Below are 20,825 nucleotides of genomic sequence, written 5' to 3' on the forward strand. Positions count from 1 at the left end.
ATATGTCATTTTAAGTGATGTGTCAGGAAATGGAATCAATTTGTGCTCAGCTCTTGTTGCTTTTGAAACTGAGATAGTTGTCAAGGGGATGTGTACCACACAGTTTACGTGGATTAAGAAAGTCAGAATTTTCCTTTTAAATAAATGAAAGTAAGTTTAATTTAGGTGATGGGTTTGGCAACAAATGTTGGCTTGGCCAACCAAGTTATATAGAAGTCATGTCCCAGTATTTGAAAGAGCTAACTGGTAGCCACAAATTTTGATAAAACTATTATTTAAAAGCATATCCCAGGGCGCCTGGGTGGCTCAGTGGGTTAAGCCGCTGCCTTCGGCTCAGGTCATGCTCTCAGGGTCCTGGGATCGAGTCCCGCATCGGGCTCTCTGCTTGGCAGGGAGCCTGCTTCCTCCTCTCTCTCTGCCTGCCTCTCTGCCTACTTGTGATCTCTCTCTGTCAAATAAATAAATAAAATCTTAAAAAAAAAAAAAAAAAGCATATCCCACAATAAAAATACCTTAGATTTATAATATATAATACAGTAATAATATTATAATATATTAATTATATATTAATATAAAATATCAATTATATTTATGTTATATAGTATAAATTATATATAATATTTAAAATGTTTCAGCAAAGTGTACTGAAACTAACAGCATTTTGATTTCCCCAACTCTTCCAAATGTAAAGGATATAAGATGCATTTCAATGAAAGAGGAACAAGAATATTGATTGATTGATTAATTAGTGGGGGAGAGGCAGACGGAGAGAGAATCTCCAGCAGGCTCCATGCTCAGCGCAGACCCTGATGTGGGGTTCAAACTCACAACCCTGAGATCACGACCTGAGCAAAAAAACAAGAGCTGGATGCTTAAGCTACTGAGCTACCCAGGTACCGGAACAAGAATATTTAATGGTCATTAGAAAAGTCTTGGTAAAGTATTTTTTTATAGCATGTTTTCCAGAAAAAGTAAAGTGAGTAACTAATGATCTGACTTATTTTGCCAGTCAAATAGTTTACAACTCTTCACTTTCCACAAAATTGCAAATATTTGAGTTGTCAGCTGACAGATCATTAAAAATAATTTTTGATGACAGATCATTATGTAATTTTGGCATATACGTCAGAAAAAATTCAAATAATTGAGTGTTACTGTTATAATAAATGCTTTCCATTCCCATCTACATGTTTGTGTGAGCAATGGTTCTCAATGCTCACATCTATAAAAATAAGAAATACGAGCAGTTTTGATTTGTCAAAACAAATGTTGTATCAGCTAGCTGAAAGAAGTCTTATCTCATCAAATTACACATTCCCAATCGAAATGTATGCTAAAATTTGAAAAATATGGTTAAACTATTCTGACTGGTTATATAAACTAATGATTATAATAGTTCAATGTGGAAAAAAAATTTTGGTATGGGAAATTTAAAAAAACAACTTTTAATTTATGCATCTATTTTCTTGCAGGTAAGTATAGTAGACTAAGCAACAAGACTTCGTGCATAGAAATATACTGCCTTAGGATAAAAATCTGTGGGGAAACTGAAAGAGAAATAGGAGTTCACAGAGAAAAAGGAAAGATGTAAACTATCTGTTAAAGAACATTTTGAAGATAAAGTTAAAAATTTTTAATGTGTTTTTTAAGTGAGTGAAAGTAGGTACAAAATTTCCACTATATTTATATTCTACTGGAGATATTTAAAAGGGCCAGGTTACAATTTTATTTAAAAATGTTCTTTACCACAGATCACATTCTCTTTATTTAAAACTCATGCTGAAAAATTTCTGGTGTTAGGTTAGAAACACACAAAGGGTTCGGTTTTCCAAAATCCTTTCAGGAGGCCCCTATGACCACAAAAAGCAGGAAGACGGAGGCCATGACCATCCCTACCCACCCCTTAAACATCCCCCGTACCACTGAGCTAAAAATCAAATTCATTACCCACTCCTCCACCCCTGCTCCCTTCCTGCACGTCCAATTATGGTCAGTGGCGGGGGTCACCCGCATAAGACACTGTACACAGAAACTTCCATGACATCTGCCTTTCTTACGCCATCAGCCGCCCGTCTCCTGGATTCAGCTGTGCTTTCCCTCCACCCTGTCCCCTCTATCCTCTGCTGCTGCCACCATCGTCAGCATCTCCTAGAACGCTAGAGGCTGTCTGGCCTCCGATCTCTCATTCCTCTGCTCTACCTTCTGTTTCTCTGCCAGCATGACCACTCTACCGCAGGGGTCAGGTCAAGCCACTTCCGGCCACGCTGCCCACAGGACGAAGTCCAAACACTTTATCATGGCAAAATGCAAGATCCCCGCGGCTGGGCGTCGACCTGCCTACCTAGGGCCAGCCCTTCTCCAGGTCTCTCCACTCACGCCATGAATTATCATCTGTTCCTTGGAACCAACTTGTACTCTGATGCCCAAAACTCCAGCCCCGAATCCGCACTCTCCACCCATGAAAGTGCCATCCTCACCTCTTCACACCCACAGGATGTGTATAACCAGTGAGGCACACGGTAACACATGCTGCAGCGGACGGGCAGAGACCACAACCCTCACACTGCACGCTGCCGCTGCTTTGGAAAACCGCCTGCAGTTTGCATGGCCCGATGACGCCCCTGCTGGACAGATGTCCCCGAGAAATGAAAGCCCCTGTCTATGTGACAACTGAGACACAAAGGCTCATAGAAGTACTCCTAAGTATAACAGCCACAAAATGGAAACAACTCAAAATGCTACCACATGATAAACAAATGAATAAAATGCAGAGCGTACACATACGATGGCGTATTTTTTTTGTCACTGAAAACAGAATGAAGTACCGTCACATGCCGCGAGGCAGATGAACTGTGGACACATGTGCTACGTGAGAGGCCAGCCACAGCAGGCCACGTCCTGTAAAATTCTGTTTGTTTGTTTGTTTTTCTGAAGACTTTGTTTATTTATTTGACACACAGAGAGAGATCACAAGTAGGCAGAGAGGCAGGCAGAGAGAGAGAGGAGGAAGCAGGCTCCCCACTGAGCAGAGAGCCCAATGCGGGACTCGATCCCAGGACCCTGAGATCGTGACCTGAGCCGAACACAGAGGCTTAACCCACTGAGCCACCGAGGCACCCCTAAAATTCTGTTTATATGAAATGTCCAGCTTAGGCAAAAATATATAAAGACACGAAGTAGATCAGTGGTTGTCTAGGGCTGGGGAAGTGGAGGGAGAGTCGGAACTGCTAATGGGTATGGAGTTTCTTTTAAGGGAGACAGAAATGTTCTAAAAGTAGTGGTGGGATTGCACAACACTGTGAATAAACTAAAAAAAAAAAAATCCTAGAATTGGACACTTTAAAAAGGTGCATTTTAAGGTATGTAAACTGTATCTCAATGCAGCTGCTTACAAAAAAGACTACTCAGCCTACAAAGCCCGCTTCCCATATAAAACCCCATCCGACCCCTCCTCATTAACAACCAGTTGTTATTTTGGGTTATCGTCAGTCTTGCCTTCCTGAGTTCCGGCAGTCATAATTTACATCTCTAATTACCACTTACTTCATTCTGCAACTTATTAAAAAGTATTTAAAGGGTTCTGAAACCAGACTATTTGGGTTTAAGTCCTCCCTCCATTATTTGCAAAGCATATGACCTTGTTCAAGTTACTTCTCTGTGCCTCTGTTTCCTCATTCCAAAGTGAGGAAAATAGGAGTACTTACCTCATAAGCCTTTTGGGTGGAGAAATGAATTCACATACATAAAAGGTCAAGAATAGTGCCTGGCACATCCTATAGGCTAAATATTAACTGTCAGCTCCCGTTACTACCGTATTACACTACATTGTTGTATCAGATGTCTATACGTCTGTCTCCTCTTTCTCAGTTTATATTTTAAGGTCCTAAGGAAAAGGAATAAAATCTCTATTTTATTATCTACCCCCGTATTTCCCAAAGAAGATCAGCAGAGTAGCTGTAGGAGAGGAACACAGGGCCCAGGCTCGAACCCTAAGGAGACCTGCCTTCACTGGGGCCCATGACACAGCAGCAGCTGGGTAAATTTAATCCAAACAAGGGCTGATTGGCAAAAGAGATCAGGAAAAAAATGTATCAGAAAGTGTCTGTTAAAATCTTTTACTTCCACTAAGAGATTTAAACTCTCCCAAATATAGAAATACCAAATATATTAAGGAATCAACAGAGTTGCCCAAATTTTCATATTTTACCCACATTTACCAAAATTCCTCCATATGTTCCATTTATTCATTCTTACTGAGTGCCAATTATGCACAGGGTGCCACATGCTAGACTCAGGAAATGTACAATCTATTGCTTTTCCAGGCTGATCTCCTCACATGACTAGGAAAAGATTTTAAAGGTGTCTGTCTCTGAATGCGTAAGAGCAATGTTTACTCAAACAAAAATGACAAGTTCTGTACTTAGAAAAAATTATTCCAAAGGTGAACTGAATTTATATAATTTAACTATGTGCATTTGGTAATTAATATGACTGGCCTAAAAGAAGGAGTAGACTGCATCTGGCATAAATTTAATGGAAAAAAGCTAAAAACATTGCCTATTAAAAAAAAAGAAAGGCTCCCACAGATCAGTGCGGTACTTACAGAAGTGAATTTCTAGCATGTAGGTTATTCCCTAGAACCTAAAGCATAATATGATACTTAAATATAATGTTATAAAGTATATCAATTATGGAAGCGAAATCCCCCCACCCCCAAATTCTACACAAACACCCTTCTGCAAGTGGGATTAAAGTAGAATATTCCATATCAAATTTTGGGATTCACAGAGAAAATTCTGAGGACTCAAAAATGCCAGTTTAATCTGCAAAGGTCCCTGGAGCTGTCTTAATCTCATACTCCCCCATATCCTTCATGTGGCACTTTCGGTTCTTCCCGTAACCTGCAGAACGAGGCTGCTGTTTTTACCGACAATATTTAGAGAGCCAGCTTACTGTCTGTATTTCCAAATGAACAAAAGGCGTGCCTTAACCCTTCACTCCAACACATCAGACATTTCTTCAGGCATTCCTCAAACTCAAAAGCACCCCTGATAAATTAGAAGGGAGAAGTATTTTCACTGGCACACAGCAGCTGCTGAGTAAGTACCTGCTAAGCAAGTGCACCTCAGAGAATGCACCTGCCTCTACCAACTCATGGAAAGAACAATCCAGTACACAGATATGCGGGGCTACTCCTTTATAGCAGTTTCTGTTACGAGTAATTACGGATTTGGTGGCAAGAAGAAACACTTTGCTGTTGAGATGAAAACAAAGTATAAAAGCTGTTACACATCGTTTCTGGATGGGTTTCAGCATCTTGGATTAAGTGGGGCTTCAGGAGAAAATGAAAGAGCAGGGTCATCTGTTCACTCCCTGATGTACGCTCTAGGATATACAGGAGCTGGAATCACCTAAACACAAGCTAATTTGCTCCTGGGACCTCCTAGAGTTATCAGGTACAGCGCATACTTTATCCCTACTTCCAAAATAGCTATGGGGATAGAGCTTTAATTTTAGTAAGGAAAAAGCTAGTAGGGCTTGGTTCCCATATTTCGCTGCACACTGGAGTCACTTGGGGACTTTTTAGAAACATAATGGCTCCCAGCCCCCCAAATTCTGATCTAAATGACAGAGTGCAATCTGTGCCTCGGGTTTTCAAAGCTCAGTCTGTGATTCTCCTGTGCGCAATCCGGGAATCACTGCCCCCGGGTGTTTTAATTCAGGACTTTCAGCAACTTACACCTGAGGCTGGAGAATCTTCAGCTGAGTGAGGATGTCCTTCTGTACCCTGGGGTTAGCTGTGGCGGTAAGGGCCATCACTGGAACAGAAGGGAACTTCTGGCGAAGCATATTCATTCTTTTGTAATCTTGGCGGAAATCATGTCCCCACTAGTTGGAAAAAAAAAATACTGCTTTTCAGACTATCTGGATCTTCCCTACATAAAGAGAAAACACTGCTCACTGTACTGAAAACCACTGTATTCTTCAGCGAGCTAGAAGAGTAAGTTACCGATTTCCCTCTATTCTGAAAATACATATCTTATTGATAGTACATATTGAGATTTCAAGTCACATAAACCAGTATTTACCTGACTGACACAATGTGCTTCATCAATGACAAAACGTGCTAAGAGCTTCCTCTCATACAGATTCTCCAGCGTGGAAATCAGTCTATTACTTGCACAGACCTAGAGCAGAAATGTATTCATGAGAGATCTGAAAACATTTAAACACCACATCACCTTAAGGGCTCTGTTGTCTTTAAGTTTCACTACAACATAAGCTGTATTAAAACTTCCATATAGGGGCACCTGGGTGGCTCACTGGGTTAAGCCGCTGCCTTCGGCTCAGGTCATGATCTCAGGGTCCTGGGATCGAGTCCCGCATCGGGCTCTCTGCTCAGCAGGGAGCCTGCTTCCCTCTCTCTCTCTGCCTGCCTCTCCATCTACTTGTGATTTCTCTCTGTCAAATAAATACATAAAAAATCTTAAAAAAAAAAAAACTTCCATATAAAAGAAGTTCTTATCTCAATGTATGAAGAAAATTGGCAGAAGTAATAGAAAATTCTGAATAAGACCTTCTAGAATATTCACCCCCATTTAGCAAGCAATTATGTATTAGGTCAGTGGTTCTAAAGCATTTTTTCTGCCTCAATATACCTGAGGTTCACCACACATTTATGCTGGTAACAAGGTTACAGATGTATGTTGTGGGAGGGCATGCTATTTGGGGGGTGGCGACACACACACTTGTATGTATGTATGTACTTCATGGTTCCGTCTATACAGGGCCTAGAAGCAATGATGTCCCAGTGGCAATGACAAAACCTGGCATCCATATCTAGACAAGGACATGTCAAGAGGACACAGAAACAGTGAGTTGGAACTCTTCTACTAGCCAAATCTAGGACAATTAGAACATCCAAGTAAACAATGAGAACTGATGATAGCCCCCTGACAAATTAAGAACCCATGACTTTTGGGATGCCGGGGTGGCTCAGCTGGTTAAGCGGCTGCCTTCAGCTCAGGTCATGATCCCAGCGTCCTGGGATCGAGTCCCACATCGGGCTCCTTGCTCGGCGGGGAGCCTGCTTTTCCCTCTGCCTCTGCCTGCCTCTCTGTCTGCCTGTGCTCATGCTCTCTCTGTCTCTCTCTCTGTCTCTCTAACAAATAAATAAAGAAAATCTTAAAGAAAAAAAAAAAAAGAACCCATGACTTTAAGTTGATATAAATACATAAGTAGATAAAAGGGAAAGCTCTTCATAAGAGAATGCCAGCTAAGTCAGAAAAAATCATCATTTGGCATCCATTATAGTAAACACTGACAGGGAGTCATCAACGGATGATAAAAACTCTCTTGGGTAAGTCTGATGAGTAACAGGATACTTATCCAGTCTCAGAGTATCCCACAGCAGGATATCTGCCAATTGCAAAAGCCAAAATGTACATTTATTTTTGTAATTATTATAGTAATCGCAACAACGACAAAAAAAGGAATTTTGTAGTGGAGAAACTGGACAGACATCACCTCAACCAAGTGATCAAAGTTAACTAACATGACCGGTAACAGAAGGAACAGACATCCGGTGCCTCCCACTCGGATGCGAGAACATGTCGCCCCCTCTGTGATACTCCTGCCAAGACGAGTAACATCAACCTCATCATGAGAAAACAAAGATACATTTGAATTGAGGGACAATCCTCAAAACAACTGGCCTTTACTCTTCACAACTTATCAAAATCATGAGAGACAGAAAAACCTTAAAGAGACATGACAACCGAATGCAATGCATAATCCAGGATCTTCTTTTGCTATAAAGGACACTACTGGGATAACTAGTGAGACTGGAATGAGGTTTACCGATTAAGCCATTGAACTGTATCAGTAAAAATTTTCTCATTTTAATGATTGTTCTGAGGTTATGCAAGATAATTTGTTTTATTTATTTATTTATTTTTAAAGACTTTATTTATTTGACACAGAGAGAGAGAACACAAGAAGGGGGAATGGCAGGCAGAGTGAGAGGCAGACTCCTCGCTAAGCAGAGAGCCTGATGCGGTGTCCATCCCAGGACCTTGGGATCCTGACCTGAGCCAAAGGCAGATGCTTAACTGACTGAGCCAGGCAGCACCCTGGAATTTGTTTTTAGGAAATGCGCAGTGAAGTATTTAGGGTTAAAAGGGAGAGCATGTCTGCAACCTACTCTCAACTATTTTAGGAAAAAAGTAGAGAGAGAACAATAAAGCAGTTACAGTAAAGTGTTACCATTAGGGTTTCAGGGTAAAAGTAATACAGGAATCCTTGTACTATACTGTGTATCAGAAATTATGTCAATGACTCAGTCGGTTGGGTGGCTCAGTTGGCTAAGAGTCTGCCTTTGGCTCAGGTCATGATCCTAGGGTCCTGGGATTGAGTCCCACTGAGCAGGCTCCCTGCTCAGTGGGGAGTCTGCTTCTCCCTCTCCCCCTCCCCCCTGCTCGTGCTCTCTCTCAAATAAATAAAATCTTTATTAAAAAAGATTATGTCAAAAATCTAAAAATATTATGTATTCTAGTGGGCTTTAATGAGATAATAGAAAAATATATTGGTCTCTGCTTCCAGTTCCTGGCACAGAGCTCTTGAAACCTTTGTAATTTGCTAAGTGATAAGAACAGAAGTCTCCCTGGTTCTAATATTTGTCTCTGACCCCATCCTTGATGCAGGGCTCCTAAAGCCCTTCTAAATTCTTTTTTTTTTTTTTTTTTTTAAAGATTTTATTTATTTATTTGACAGAGAGAGAGGAGGAAGCAGGCTCCCTACTGAGCAGAGAGCCCAATGCAGGGCTTGATCCCAGGACCCCGAGATCATGGCCTGAGCAGAAGGCAGAGGCTTAATCCACTCAGCCACCCAGGCGCCCCGCCCTTCTAAATTCTTAAGTGTTAAGAACAGCAGGAGCATCTTTTGTTCTGGGGCAGTGACTCTGGGTGAGGGCTCCTCACCAGAGAGACCGAGCCATGATCAGAAGCCTGGAATTCTCAGGAGCACCCCATCCTGCAGAGAGGGGAGAGGGGCTGGAAATGATCTTGCCGACATGAGGCAGCCATAAAACTCCCAGAGTTGGGGGTTTGGCGGGCTTCCAGGTTGGTGAACATGTCCACATGTGGAGGGTCAGGCATCCCAGTGCCATGGGGACAGAAGCTCCTGCGCTTGGGACCCACCTAGTCCCTGTCCTGTGTCTCCCTCCCCTGGCTGTTCATCTGCATCCTTTATCACATCCCATAATAAACTGGTAAATGTGAAGTGTTCCCTGGAGTTCTGAGGGCCGCTCTAGTACACCAATTGAACCTGAGGAGGGGAGCCACGGGAACCTCTGATTTATTAGCCAAATCGGACAGAAGTTATGGGTAACCTGGGGACTTTCAACTTGCTGCTGGCATCTAAAGAAGGCTGGGAACCATCTCGAGGGGCCGAGCTCTTAACCCACGGGACCGGACGCTATCTCCGCGCAGACACTGTCAGTATGGAGGGGCACTGCCAGGATCACAGAGAGCTGCTCAGAACGAGGAAAAGGTCCACACATTTGGTCACCAGGATTGAAACACTCTATGTGATGGTAAAGGAGAAAACAAGAGGGGGGGAAGACTGGGTTTTTCCCTCCTCAGGAGGCAGACTTGGGCTGTTTTTCTAATACAGCTTTAATACCGTATTTTAAAATAACAGTATCAATACACACCTTCTCTGGAGTGACATACAGAAGTTTTATAATAGGGTCTTTCTTGGATAACTGCAGGTAAATACTTGTGGCTTCTGAGTCAGTCTTATCACCCGTCAGATAGGTAGCTGGGATCTAAGCACAAAAGTAGCAAACATAAGCACAGACGTGTCCTCAGTCTCTATGTTTTAGAAGTCATATAACAAAACTGGGTCAAAGGGAAGACAATCTCAGCGCAGTGGAAGTAAATAGATGGCATATATTTAAAAAAAAACAAAAAAACTTCTCTTAGCCATAACTCAAAATATTCCCATTATTTATTTCCTTCTCTTTTTTCCCCCCTCTTTTCTTTACTGCTTTTGCTTTTCATATCTGTAAGTAAGATAAATATGAATTCAGTACCCAACAGCGTCGCATCCTGAGGTATGGCTCGTTTTAGTTTGGGCAAAGGTATCTCCAGCGTTGCAAAGCTCAGGGACAATGAGAGGAGCATCAGGCCTGATGGGCCACAGGGGATGGGCACTGCACAAACACATTCTTTGGAAGAAAAATCAAACCAGCGGTCTTGTTGAAGGGTGGGAGCTCATAACCTTGAAAATATGCAGGATTTGGTAGAATACATTCATATACGTTCTTAACCTCGGCCAAGAGGAAAAAGGACGCCGGTGTGGGGGTGCTCCTGTGTACGCATTTTAAGATGTGAAGAGAGTGGGAACTGTGGGGCTCTCAAAGTAGTGAGAAAAGAAATCCTTTTACATTAGTAAAAGAAATTCAAATCAGGAAAATATAGGTTAAAAGTTCTTGCTAAATTACATTTTTCTAGAATAAAATCAGACTGAACTACAGAAGGTTATCTGTATTGGAATTTTCAAAGACTCATACAACTTAATGAAACTGCTGTGCTTTATTTTGCAATTCACAAACTACTTTATGAAAAAGGTTACTCAGAGTACTGAAATACAATTGTTTTTACGTCTTTATTAGTATTTTTTATTGTAATTGGTAGTATTTTAACTTACATCCAAGGAAGTCAGCTTTTGGACTTGATCTACTATGAGTGATCTCAAGGGAGAAATGACAATCGTGACGCCAGGAGAGACACAGGCAGGGAGCTGGTAACACAGACTTTTACCACCTCCTGAAAGGACAAAAAAAAAAAAAACCCCAAAACCTGTCAGGTTCAATCTTGAGAGCATGAAGGCAAAAGTTACGAACTAAATCATACAGTAATATTTAAAAGCAATTAACTAATAGGACACCAAGCGACATTCAGCACCGTGCCAACAGTTTGCCTTATCTGAGCCAAAATATTTAGACAATTTAAATGTGTGAAAATTACCTTTTAGGCCATCTCGTGTAGGCTTACATGAATGCAAAAGCAGGAATAAGGGCAGGGAACTTAGAGGCAATAGAATTGCTTTAAAAATCTACTTGGGAAATCCAAACACCGTAAAAGGGGTATTCTATCACAGTGTTAGGATGAAAATAATTACCTGGTATAACATTTAATTTTTAAAGACTTAAAATGTGACAAAATATACATCACGTAGGACCATAGTGACCACGGGTTAACACTTCTTAGATGATCAGAAAACACTTGTAGGATGTCACTTTTTTAAACTAGCATGAACCTGTCAACGCTAAATACCCATGCTTTGACTCCCGGTACTCTTATCAATAAGGGAATGTTCCCAATATTCCTTTGAGATTAAAGAAGGATAGAACTACACTGGGGTATACTAACAGAACATGAAGAGAAAGACACCCTGAGACGCACCCCCGTCTCTCCGTGTAACTCAAATTCAAAATGGTAAGACAATCAATACATGTTAAATGCTACCTAAAATGATTCGTCTCTAATTTTCAACTTCTCCCATCCACTAATAGTAGAATCTTGTGCCTGGCAGTTTCCAAGACTTCGTTTTTGGTTTTGAACTATACATCACATTCTACCTCTTTACCTATGGCTAAACGCTTTCCGTCGGATGGTCACGACATTCTGTGAAGTAGGTGCTTTACTGTCATCCTCACCGGACACAGGAGGCAGCTGGCATGTGGGCTGAAGGGCCTTGTTCAAGGTCATGCTGCGAGTAAGTGGCAGGGCGGCATGCTGAGGCCAGGCCATCGCTCCAGAGCTAAAGATCTTAACCACCCTTCAACACTCCACTGAACCAAAAAAGTGCCAGAGGCGAGCAAGGCCTTTGACGGTAATTCTTTGTTTAAGTGCCAGACTAATTTAGACTTAAAGAAAGAGAAAGAGAGAGAGAGAGATTCTAGGTTGACTGAACACAATAAGCTCTGAGCTGAAAATCTTAAAGGGCCATTAGCGCTATCACGTTGACAGAGGATGTGAGGTTGTACACTTTCTCACTACCGCACGGGAGGTCTAGAGGTCCCTTCATGGTGGAATTAATGTGTGGGTGTGCATTTTATTTCTATTAAAGGACTTTCATTTAACATCTGCCAATGGACTCCTGCCAAATGACATCTAAAAATACGTACCAGTGGGCATTAAGATAAAACAGTCTTCACCCAGCAGCGCAGCATTGATCGCCTCTAGCTGATTAGTTCTAAAATTATGCAAGCCAAATTTTTTATGAAAAATCTTCATCATTTCTTTTGTATGAGGAAAACTAAGACTTCGGAAACGCTCGTGTTTCAGATTTCTGGATGCTAAATTTTGTGCCGACTTGTCTGAGAAAACAATCAATGTTAAGAAAAATCAGTGCGTTATTGTTAACAAGTCAGTTTCAGCCCTTATCCCTTGTCACACAAATTCAAAGGCATACATATTCCTGCAGCACATCTTTCTTTAACCACTTATCAGGGTTTCATCCCTGCCAAATGTCAAAGCAGCCAGAAACTTCCTGAGGCCAAATTCCAGTCTCTTCCTTGATCGTTCTGCAGCACCCACCACTATTTCATTTATTCCCTTCTTCCTCCTCTCCTGACATTCAAGACAATCATGGGGTTTCTACTCAAATTCTCTCTCTGAGCTCCACTTCCTCCACCTGCCCCTTACACTTGGGAGTCTTTGCAGATGCTTGGGACTTTTAGCCATTCTTGCTTTGGAATTCTCTTAGTCCTCTGATCTTAGTCCCCACCGATACCTGCCCATGTTCTGGTCCTGGGCGTGTCTCCAGATGTCTGGAAGACATTTCCACCTGAATGACTTACCAACACTTTAAGCTCCACAAGTCTTAAAATAGCCCTCCTCAGCTTTTCTCCCAATCTGCTCTGCCTCCTGACTCCCCTGCTCTGCTAATGGTGTCACAGATTTCTCAGTCACCGGGTCTGAAACCTTGGCGGCATCTCAGCTTCCTCTGGCTCTCCTTCCGCCGTGTCTCTCACATCCACCGCCCCTGCTCTGCTTCCTGCTCTGCAGCCCTGATCTTCCAGCCCCGGTTCGGCACACAGAACAAGAGGTGCTCACGCCAGCTCTGGCAGTCTCTCTAATCCCAACACTTGACTGTCTCAAAGATAATTGCGACCATCAAGGATGACACACTCTAACATGATACAAAAATAAATCCATTAATGGTTATTCTAAAGGTCAATAGCATAACTGTTAAGAACAACCTCCGTGGTATTAAGTCATCAATGGCAAAAATAGGGAAGGCTGTACTTTATAAAACCTTACACATAGAAACTTGTTTCAGTTAAAAAACACTTGGCAGTAACTTTACAGAGTTGATGTAACATTTTAAAATTAATCTTGGCTTCTCTCTGCAGCCTTTCCAGTGGTTAATTGCACTTCTTGACAAACTTCTACTAAACTGTGAGTTTCAGGAGGACAGGGACTACTCGTTACTCATCTATGACCAGAACCCGGCATAGAACAGGGCCCGAAGTGTGCACACCATAAGTGTTTGTTGAATGAATTAAAAAGATTTTAGGCCAAAAGAAATAATTTGTCTTTTTTTTTTTTTCTAAGAGAGAGAGAGAGAGAGCAGGGTGCCTGGGTGGCTCAGTAGGTTAAAGCCTCTGCCTTCGGCTCAGGTCATGATCCCAGGGTCCTGGGATCGAGCCCCACATGGGGCTCTCTGCTCAGCAGGGAGCCTGCTTCCTCTTCTCTCTCTGCCTACTTGTGATCTCTGTCTGTCAAATAAATAAATAAAATCTTAAAAAAAAACAACAAAAAAACAAAAAACGAGAGAGAGAGCATAAGCCAGAAGAGCCCAATATGGGGTTCAATCTCAGGACCACGGGATCATGACTTGCATTGAAGGCAGATGCTTAACAGCCTGAGCCATCCAGGTGTCCAAGAAATAATTTGTCTTAAGAAATTTCTGACTTCATGTCTTTCTTAGACTGTCCTGAATTTTAATATTTTAAGACAGAAAACAGATTCTCTACTTTATAAATTGATCAGTTCTCATTAATTCAGAGTTCTAAAAATACACACAATTACAGTTTTAATATATAAATTTAGCCTGGATTTTACTCATCCCCCAAATCATTAAAAACTTGGTCCTCATGAGCTTCATTGTTCTAGGGACTAAAAAACATTAATTTAAAGGCAAAGTGCATTTGTAATGACTTTAGAGCTTTACTACAATAGGTCATAATTAGTCATTTTATAAAACAGCTGCTACAGAGACAAAGGCGCAAATGCTTTTGAAATTGTGATCTGTAACTTGTGTCATCAGCAGGAATTTGCATAGAAACAATGTACTTTTCAGGCAAGGATAATGTGCTATCGATTCTCTTATACAACTCCGATTCTGACAGTTACGCTTCCATACAAAATATAAGCATTTACTTTAAACTTACCAGTGTACTTCTGAATTGACTCTGAGTTTTTATTTTGAGCAGCAGATGCCATTGGAAGACAGTTTGTCTTGGTTGAAGAACTTCTTTCTGGTACTGGCTTAATGGGCCGACCTTCCTTAATAGGTTGACAGGCAGCCGTGGAAGATTTGCTGGCCGCTAAACTATGCATAATATTTTCCCAGTCATCATCGTCATCATCATCAAAGCCATCTATGTCAAAACTGTCAATATCACAGGCAGCCTGGAATTCTCTTTCTAAGTCAATTATTGGAGCAGAGCGTTTATTCTGATCTTTCACAGCCGTGCTCGTGAGAACACTTCCCGGGAAGTAAGAGCTCTCGTTTCTTTTTTCTACCCTTGGTGTGTCAGCCCAGTTGCTACTTACAAAGGACTTCTGTAAATGGGGGTTGAATAACGGTCTTTCAGAGGGATTCTTCGTGGTGGCTGTGAATCCTGTCTTTCCTGGGGTAGCAGCCACTAAACACTCCGTAGTGGAACTGGGATTCGAGGGAAGGTGTGGAAAATTTAACTCCTTAACAGAATTCCCTGTAGGACAGGAGTCGCCCTTTGGAAAAGTGCAGGGAGCAGAAACAGAAGCCATATCCTCCACAGGGTTCCCATGTGAAGCAGGCCTGCATCTCCACCAGGAAGCAAGAATACTGGCATCACTTGTACTGAAGTCAGCTTCAGCTAGGAGCTTCCTTCTGAAGAGGAAACAGAACACCACATGAAATGTGAGGCCACACAAGTCTGTCTTTAGTGGCGCAAACAGATCCTTTTTTCCTCAGGCTTGAAAATGTGAATACAAATGCTAATGGGGCAGTTTGAAAAGGTAAATAAATTTTTTTTTTAAGGTTTAAAAAAAAAAAAAAAGGATTATTTATTTATTTATTTGACAGACAGAGATCACAAGTAGGCAGAAAGGCAGGCAGAGAGAGAGAGAGAGAGAGAGAGGAGGAAGCAGGCTCCCTGCTGAGCAGGATCCCGGGATCATGACCCTAGCCGAAGGCCGAGGCTTTAACCCACTGAGCCACCCAGGTGCCCCGAAAAGGTAAATAAATTTAAAACAGAACAATGACAATTATCCTATTCAATTTCCTGGCCAGAATGCTTGGAAATTCTGCCCCGTATGTTCTGACTTAGGTTGGCTGAAATGTAATTAGATATATACCAGAAGAAGAAAAAGTGAGATACCTTATGTCCCGCTGCTGATGCAGTTCATTCCCACAATCCAGAGCTTTCAGTTCATGGTCAGGAATAGTATCAACTAATTTACAGATCTGGTCCATCACATGAATAAGCTGCTGCTGCACACTTGTCCGTCTAGCTATAAAGTGTTATTTTGTTAATATTTTTCCTTGAGCAAGGATTTAAAATTATGACAGTCATGCACATAAAATTGGCAGTAGTTTAACAACAAGATTATAAACTACCATATATTGCCCTATTATCTGTCTGTGAAATAATATGAAATTGTGTTATCTGCACTCTATATCATGAGGGCCCAAAACTGTGTCATCATCATCTCATTTCATGTTAGTTTTCAATTATTTCTCTTAGGGTAACCAATGTCATTGTAAGACGCAAAGGTTTATCAGTTTACTCTCATTTTTCAGTAACTGCAGGGGTAAATCTCACCACGCCCATACATGGGATCGTACAGGGCCAGCCAGGCAAGAGCCCCACCCCACCTGCAGTCCCGGGCTGCCCAGCACCCACACTTCCTTCAAAGGAACAACACAGCACTAAGATTTTCTCTTTCTCTTTTCTCTTTTTAAGCCCCCCAACTCAGTGGGCATCTGATATAAGGCAGCTCAAAGAGAATTAGGTCTGGGAGTTTTTTGATCAGAAAAAACGATTTCTCTTTTCAATAAGCTGGATAGGCTGCTGGTGGCTGCCCCTGCCACCACCCGGGAAGCAAAGCTTGAAAATAAGCCCCACACAAGGGAAAGGGGAAAACAGAAAAAGAAAGGAGCAGGGGACTGAGATGGGAACAGGGGGAGGGGGAGAGGGGAGGAGACAGGTGTGAGAGAAAAAAATGCCTGAAGATGATGTTTGCACATCAGAATCCGGCCAGAGCACTCCACATTTTTAAAATTTACATTACAGAACTAAGAAAAAGAATGTCAAAGGAGATCATACTTTAAATGAAGGAAGAAAAGAAAGGGTCATGGGTAGCAATGGGAAGCCAAGAAGATGCCTACTCCACCCCGCGGGCCTAAGGGATGTGGAAGAAATAAATGGTTCCTGGCTGCCGAGGAAACCGTTCCCAGGAGACGATCCAAGAGCTAACAGAAGAAAATGGTGAGGGAAGAGAATGAGGCTACCAGAAAATCGCTGGAAGAGGGCAGCCCATTGTAAGGTCCAAAGGGCAGGAGGGAGAGGGAGCATGGACAGACGGGGGGGTCAGGGGGACAAGTGTCTATGTCAGAATGAGTTGGGAAACATGGACTTTTCCTGGTGACCGGCATGGATCAGGACGCGAGGTCAAAGATGGCGAAGTGGAATTGCTGAATCCCTGTTTTGCCTGTTTTCTCTACACAGAGAACGGGTATCAGATTGGAAAGAGGAGAACGAACAATGGTCTGAACCAAAATGAAAGCCAAGACAGGCTCAGAGAGAGATACAGGTATTGAAAAGGAGCTAAAGTCTTCTTGTCTAGACAGATTACACCTCAGAATACAAAGGAAATCTGCAAAGAAGATCCCGCTGATATGCGAGGCATCCAGTGAACAGGACAGTTGATGGAAGAACAAAACAGGCAAACATTGTTCTAATTTTCAAAAAAAATGCTAAACAGACTGCCAAAAGCTACAGGCTGGTGCTTTGGATGTTAATTCAAGGCAAAATTCTAGAACATGTTATCAAATGTCTGCTTTGTGAGCTCTAAGAAGGAGAGGAAACAATTATAGAGTTAGCAAGAGTTCATATAAATAAATCAGTAATCTTCATGTATTTCCTTCTTTGAAGGGATTATGAGACTGGCAGATAACAATAGCTACCATTTATCGAAGGCCGACAGTACACTGGGCCCTTCACCATGAATCCTGACACCCAACAAGGTAGATGTTACTCTTTTCATTTCGTAGAAGAAACTGAGGTTCAGAGAAGCTTCACTGATTTTCCACAGTCTTCCAGCCAGGAGCAGGAGGGGATAGGTTCGTACCTTGAGACCGCATCACTCTGGAGCCTGTGTGTTGTCATCACCGCTCCTCCCCGCGGTTCCCCTTGCCACCTCAGACCATGAGCCCGTGGAAGAGAAGCACGGTCTCACGGCTTGTGTTTGTGACAACACGATATCGGCTGAGAGGGAGACCTTTGACATGCTGTCCTTGTTCCTGGCCTGGCCCACCACTGCCTCAGTGAGACCAGGCCGCACAGGCGGCAGAGCGTGCGGCCACAGGTGTAAACCCGGGAGCCTGCACATCACTGGGTGTCAAGCCCTGCTCTGTTGTCTAATTCTGTGAGCCCGTGTAGTCCTGGTTAACACTTCTGTGCCTCGGTTTTCTTATTTGTAAAATGGGGAGAAGAGACACTACCTTAAAAGGCCGCTGAGAGGATGAAGTTAGTAGCATAAAAGATCTAGAAGAGCACCTAGGACATCAGGTGTCTCAGGGATATCTCTAACAATAAACTTAGACACCAAAATAAAGAAAACGAAATTGGGAGGCTGTAGGCTGTGCACACACCCAACATGCGTGCCTGTGCACATACCCCACGCATGTGCACACACTACACACGTGGGACATGCCCACTACACACACACGTGCACACAAATACCACTGCACATGTGCACACACACACACACATACACACACACCCCACAAGTACAGAACCCATCAAAAAAGACCAGAACGTGTTACAGAAATATTCAAGGAATGAAGAAAGAGCTCTTGGAAGATGGCTGATTAAAAGGAAAAACCCCACAGATCAGTTAAAGATAAAATCTGGTAAATCTCCCAGAAAGCAGAGAAGCAAGGGATGGAAAATAGAAAAGATAACTCATGAAAGCCTAATATCCAAATAATAGAAGTTCCAGGAAGAGTGAAAGAGAAAGCAGACAGAAAAAGGAAAGACAAAGAAATAAGACCAGAAAACTTTCCAGGATAGAAGGACACAGACCTCGCGACTGACAGAGCCCCCAAGAAGTAGAAATCAGGAGAGGAAAAGGAGACTGTCGCTTTCCAAAGTCTTGTAGGGCAGCTGCATTATTTCTATTGATATTGAATAGAAAGTTTAAAAATGAATTAGAAACAAATCGAACAGAAAGTACTAAACTTTGCACGGACGTCAGGTCATAAACCCAGAGTACAAATGAGGGAAGTCAGGAGGATGAAGGTCTAGAAACCAGTATCTATAAAGAAGAGTTAAAAGAGCTAACAATATTTAGCCCTTAAAGGAAAAGGAGCGGGGGGGGGGGCGGGGGGGAGCTTCTAGGAGTTTTAGATTTATCTCACAAGGAATAAAGTTCACAAGGATTAAAGGAAGGCAAATTCTGGCTCAACATTGAGAAAAAATTTTCTAACAAGTTGTGTTTTCACCATAGAGAATGGATTATCTTGCAGGAACACGACACTCTAAGTTGTTCGAGCAAATGCTGGCTAACCAGCGCCCAGGGGTGATTCGGTGTTAGAACTGAGTAACTATAAGGTTGCCATCTCAGTCTAGACAGCCACAGTTAAAAATACAACTGTACTTTGTTTTCCAAGGTTATGTGGTTAAAATATGTGCGATGTCAAAATACTTTTTGTACCATCACAGTCTGTGCTGGTCTCTTGATCAGGTGGCTGCGTCGTCGCCCCCTCAGGTGTTGGCAAGTCCTCAGATGTGCTAGGACCACCTCGTGTGTCAGAGGTGTCAAGGTCCTTTAACATACTGCCAAGTGAAAAACATAAAACCAACCTCAGTACAGACTTAGACCAAGTGTGTAATTTTTCCTCTCATGTTTTTCCACAACTGGTCAGACAATACCTAACAGAAAAGAAAAACATGGTTTTTTACCTCCTCTATTCTAGAACCTCTTTGGCTGGCCTTCAAGGACTCCCATCCTCTGGCCCCGAGGGACCTTTTCAATTTTACCTCCACCTATGTCCTTTCGGTAACCCTGTGTGGTGTCATGGGGCATGACTTACGTTCCTCACAGGAGCCCAGTGTGGTCTACTTGATCTACTTGAGGGATTCCGCCTTGCTCTCCTCTCAATTTGGAAAACCACTGTCCAATCTCTTCTGACAATTTATCATTTTATACAAAAATTATTAACACATATACACACAGTCAGCCTGACTAGAAGGTACAAAATAAATGAGCACTAAAATTAGTGTTAAGAGAGAATACCACAGAAATACAAACAGAGATAACACTTTCTAGAACCTGAGAAGGTTTTGCCAAGGAGGGAGATTTGAGGAAGCTTTGAATGATAGGTATGGGAAAAGTAACACCATGAGAGACCAAGGATAATTCTCTTTACTTGATATCAACTGTACTTGCCTAAAGCAGGATTTTGGAATGCAATCTTCTAACTTAATTGAGCAGTGATAAATAACTATACTTTACATAGGCTTAAAAACTGATAATATAATTAAAGAAAAGGCCTTATATTTTTAGCAACATTTTCCAGATTGTTGGCTTGTCTCATCTGCCTCATGGGAGCTTAGCATTATCATAGGGGCATAACTGGAGATAGAAATGTAGAGGTAATGTGGGGCCTGAAGATAGAGGACTTTGAGGGCTGGCTCGAGAGGTTCAGGCACACAGGAGATACACAAACACCTCTCTCTTCTGTTATATATTATCTGATGACTGCACCTCTGAAATTAATCCAGAAGTCACAACAGTGTTTTAAAACAATATCAAATACAAAAGAAAATTTATGTGTGTGCCGCATGCAGTAAGAGTATCATTTGTGAAAATTCTATTTCAGTTTTAAAATATATACAAATATGTATTTGAGATTGCAATGGAAAATATATAGAGAGAATCTACCTTGGGAATAACCTTGGAAATAAGCATTTTCCAACTGCTAAAAATCTAGGTAAAGTTAACCACGGTATGACAACTCAATAAATTACACAGCCATTAAAAAGAATAAAAATAAAGATTACCTAGCAATATGGAAAAATGTTTCAAAAATGTTAAGAGAAAAGCAGAACCAGAAATTATAGATACATGTTGATTATAGCGATGCAAAAATCACACACATATGCAGACAGTATCAAAACCTAACATGAAACAGAACGTCCGGTTTTTTGGAACTGCAAGACTATAAGCATCCTGGGAAGCTGTCTGGAAGGTCACTGGTGCAACATACACTTTTTTAATAAACAGGAAAAAACCCCCGGATGTTCAGTAGGAATCAGTATG

At 41.9% G+C, this 20,825-nt stretch overlaps 1 protein-coding gene across 3 annotated transcripts in view; it reads right to left on the minus strand.

Moving 5' to 3' along the window:
* The window catches only part of BLM (BLM RecQ like helicase), a 92,235-nt gene that overhangs the window by 38,913 nt on the left and 32,497 nt on the right, over nt 1-20,825 (minus strand). For all 3 annotated transcript variants that reach the window (XM_044232188.1, XM_044232185.1, XM_044232187.1), the window contains exons 5-12: nt 19,218-19,339; nt 15,659-15,791; nt 14,465-15,168; nt 12,194-12,385; nt 10,711-10,829; nt 9,713-9,826; nt 6,090-6,188; nt 5,741-5,889 (exon numbers count right to left, since the gene is read on the minus strand). In XM_044232188.1, the coding sequence (XP_044088123.1) occupies nt 5,741-5,889; nt 6,090-6,188; nt 9,713-9,826; nt 10,711-10,829; nt 12,194-12,385; nt 14,465-15,168; nt 15,659-15,791; nt 19,218-19,339 (1,632 nt within the window). The remainder of the gene's footprint in view (nt 1-5,740; nt 5,890-6,089; nt 6,189-9,712; nt 9,827-10,710; nt 10,830-12,193; nt 12,386-14,464; nt 15,169-15,658; nt 15,792-19,217; nt 19,340-20,825) is intronic.

The sequence above is a fragment of the Neovison vison genome, chromosome 13, assembly GCF_020171115.1.
Source record: "Neovison vison isolate M4711 chromosome 13, ASM_NN_V1, whole genome shotgun sequence".
In the NCBI taxonomy this organism is placed as follows: Eukaryota; Metazoa; Chordata; class Mammalia; order Carnivora; family Mustelidae; genus Neogale; species Neogale vison.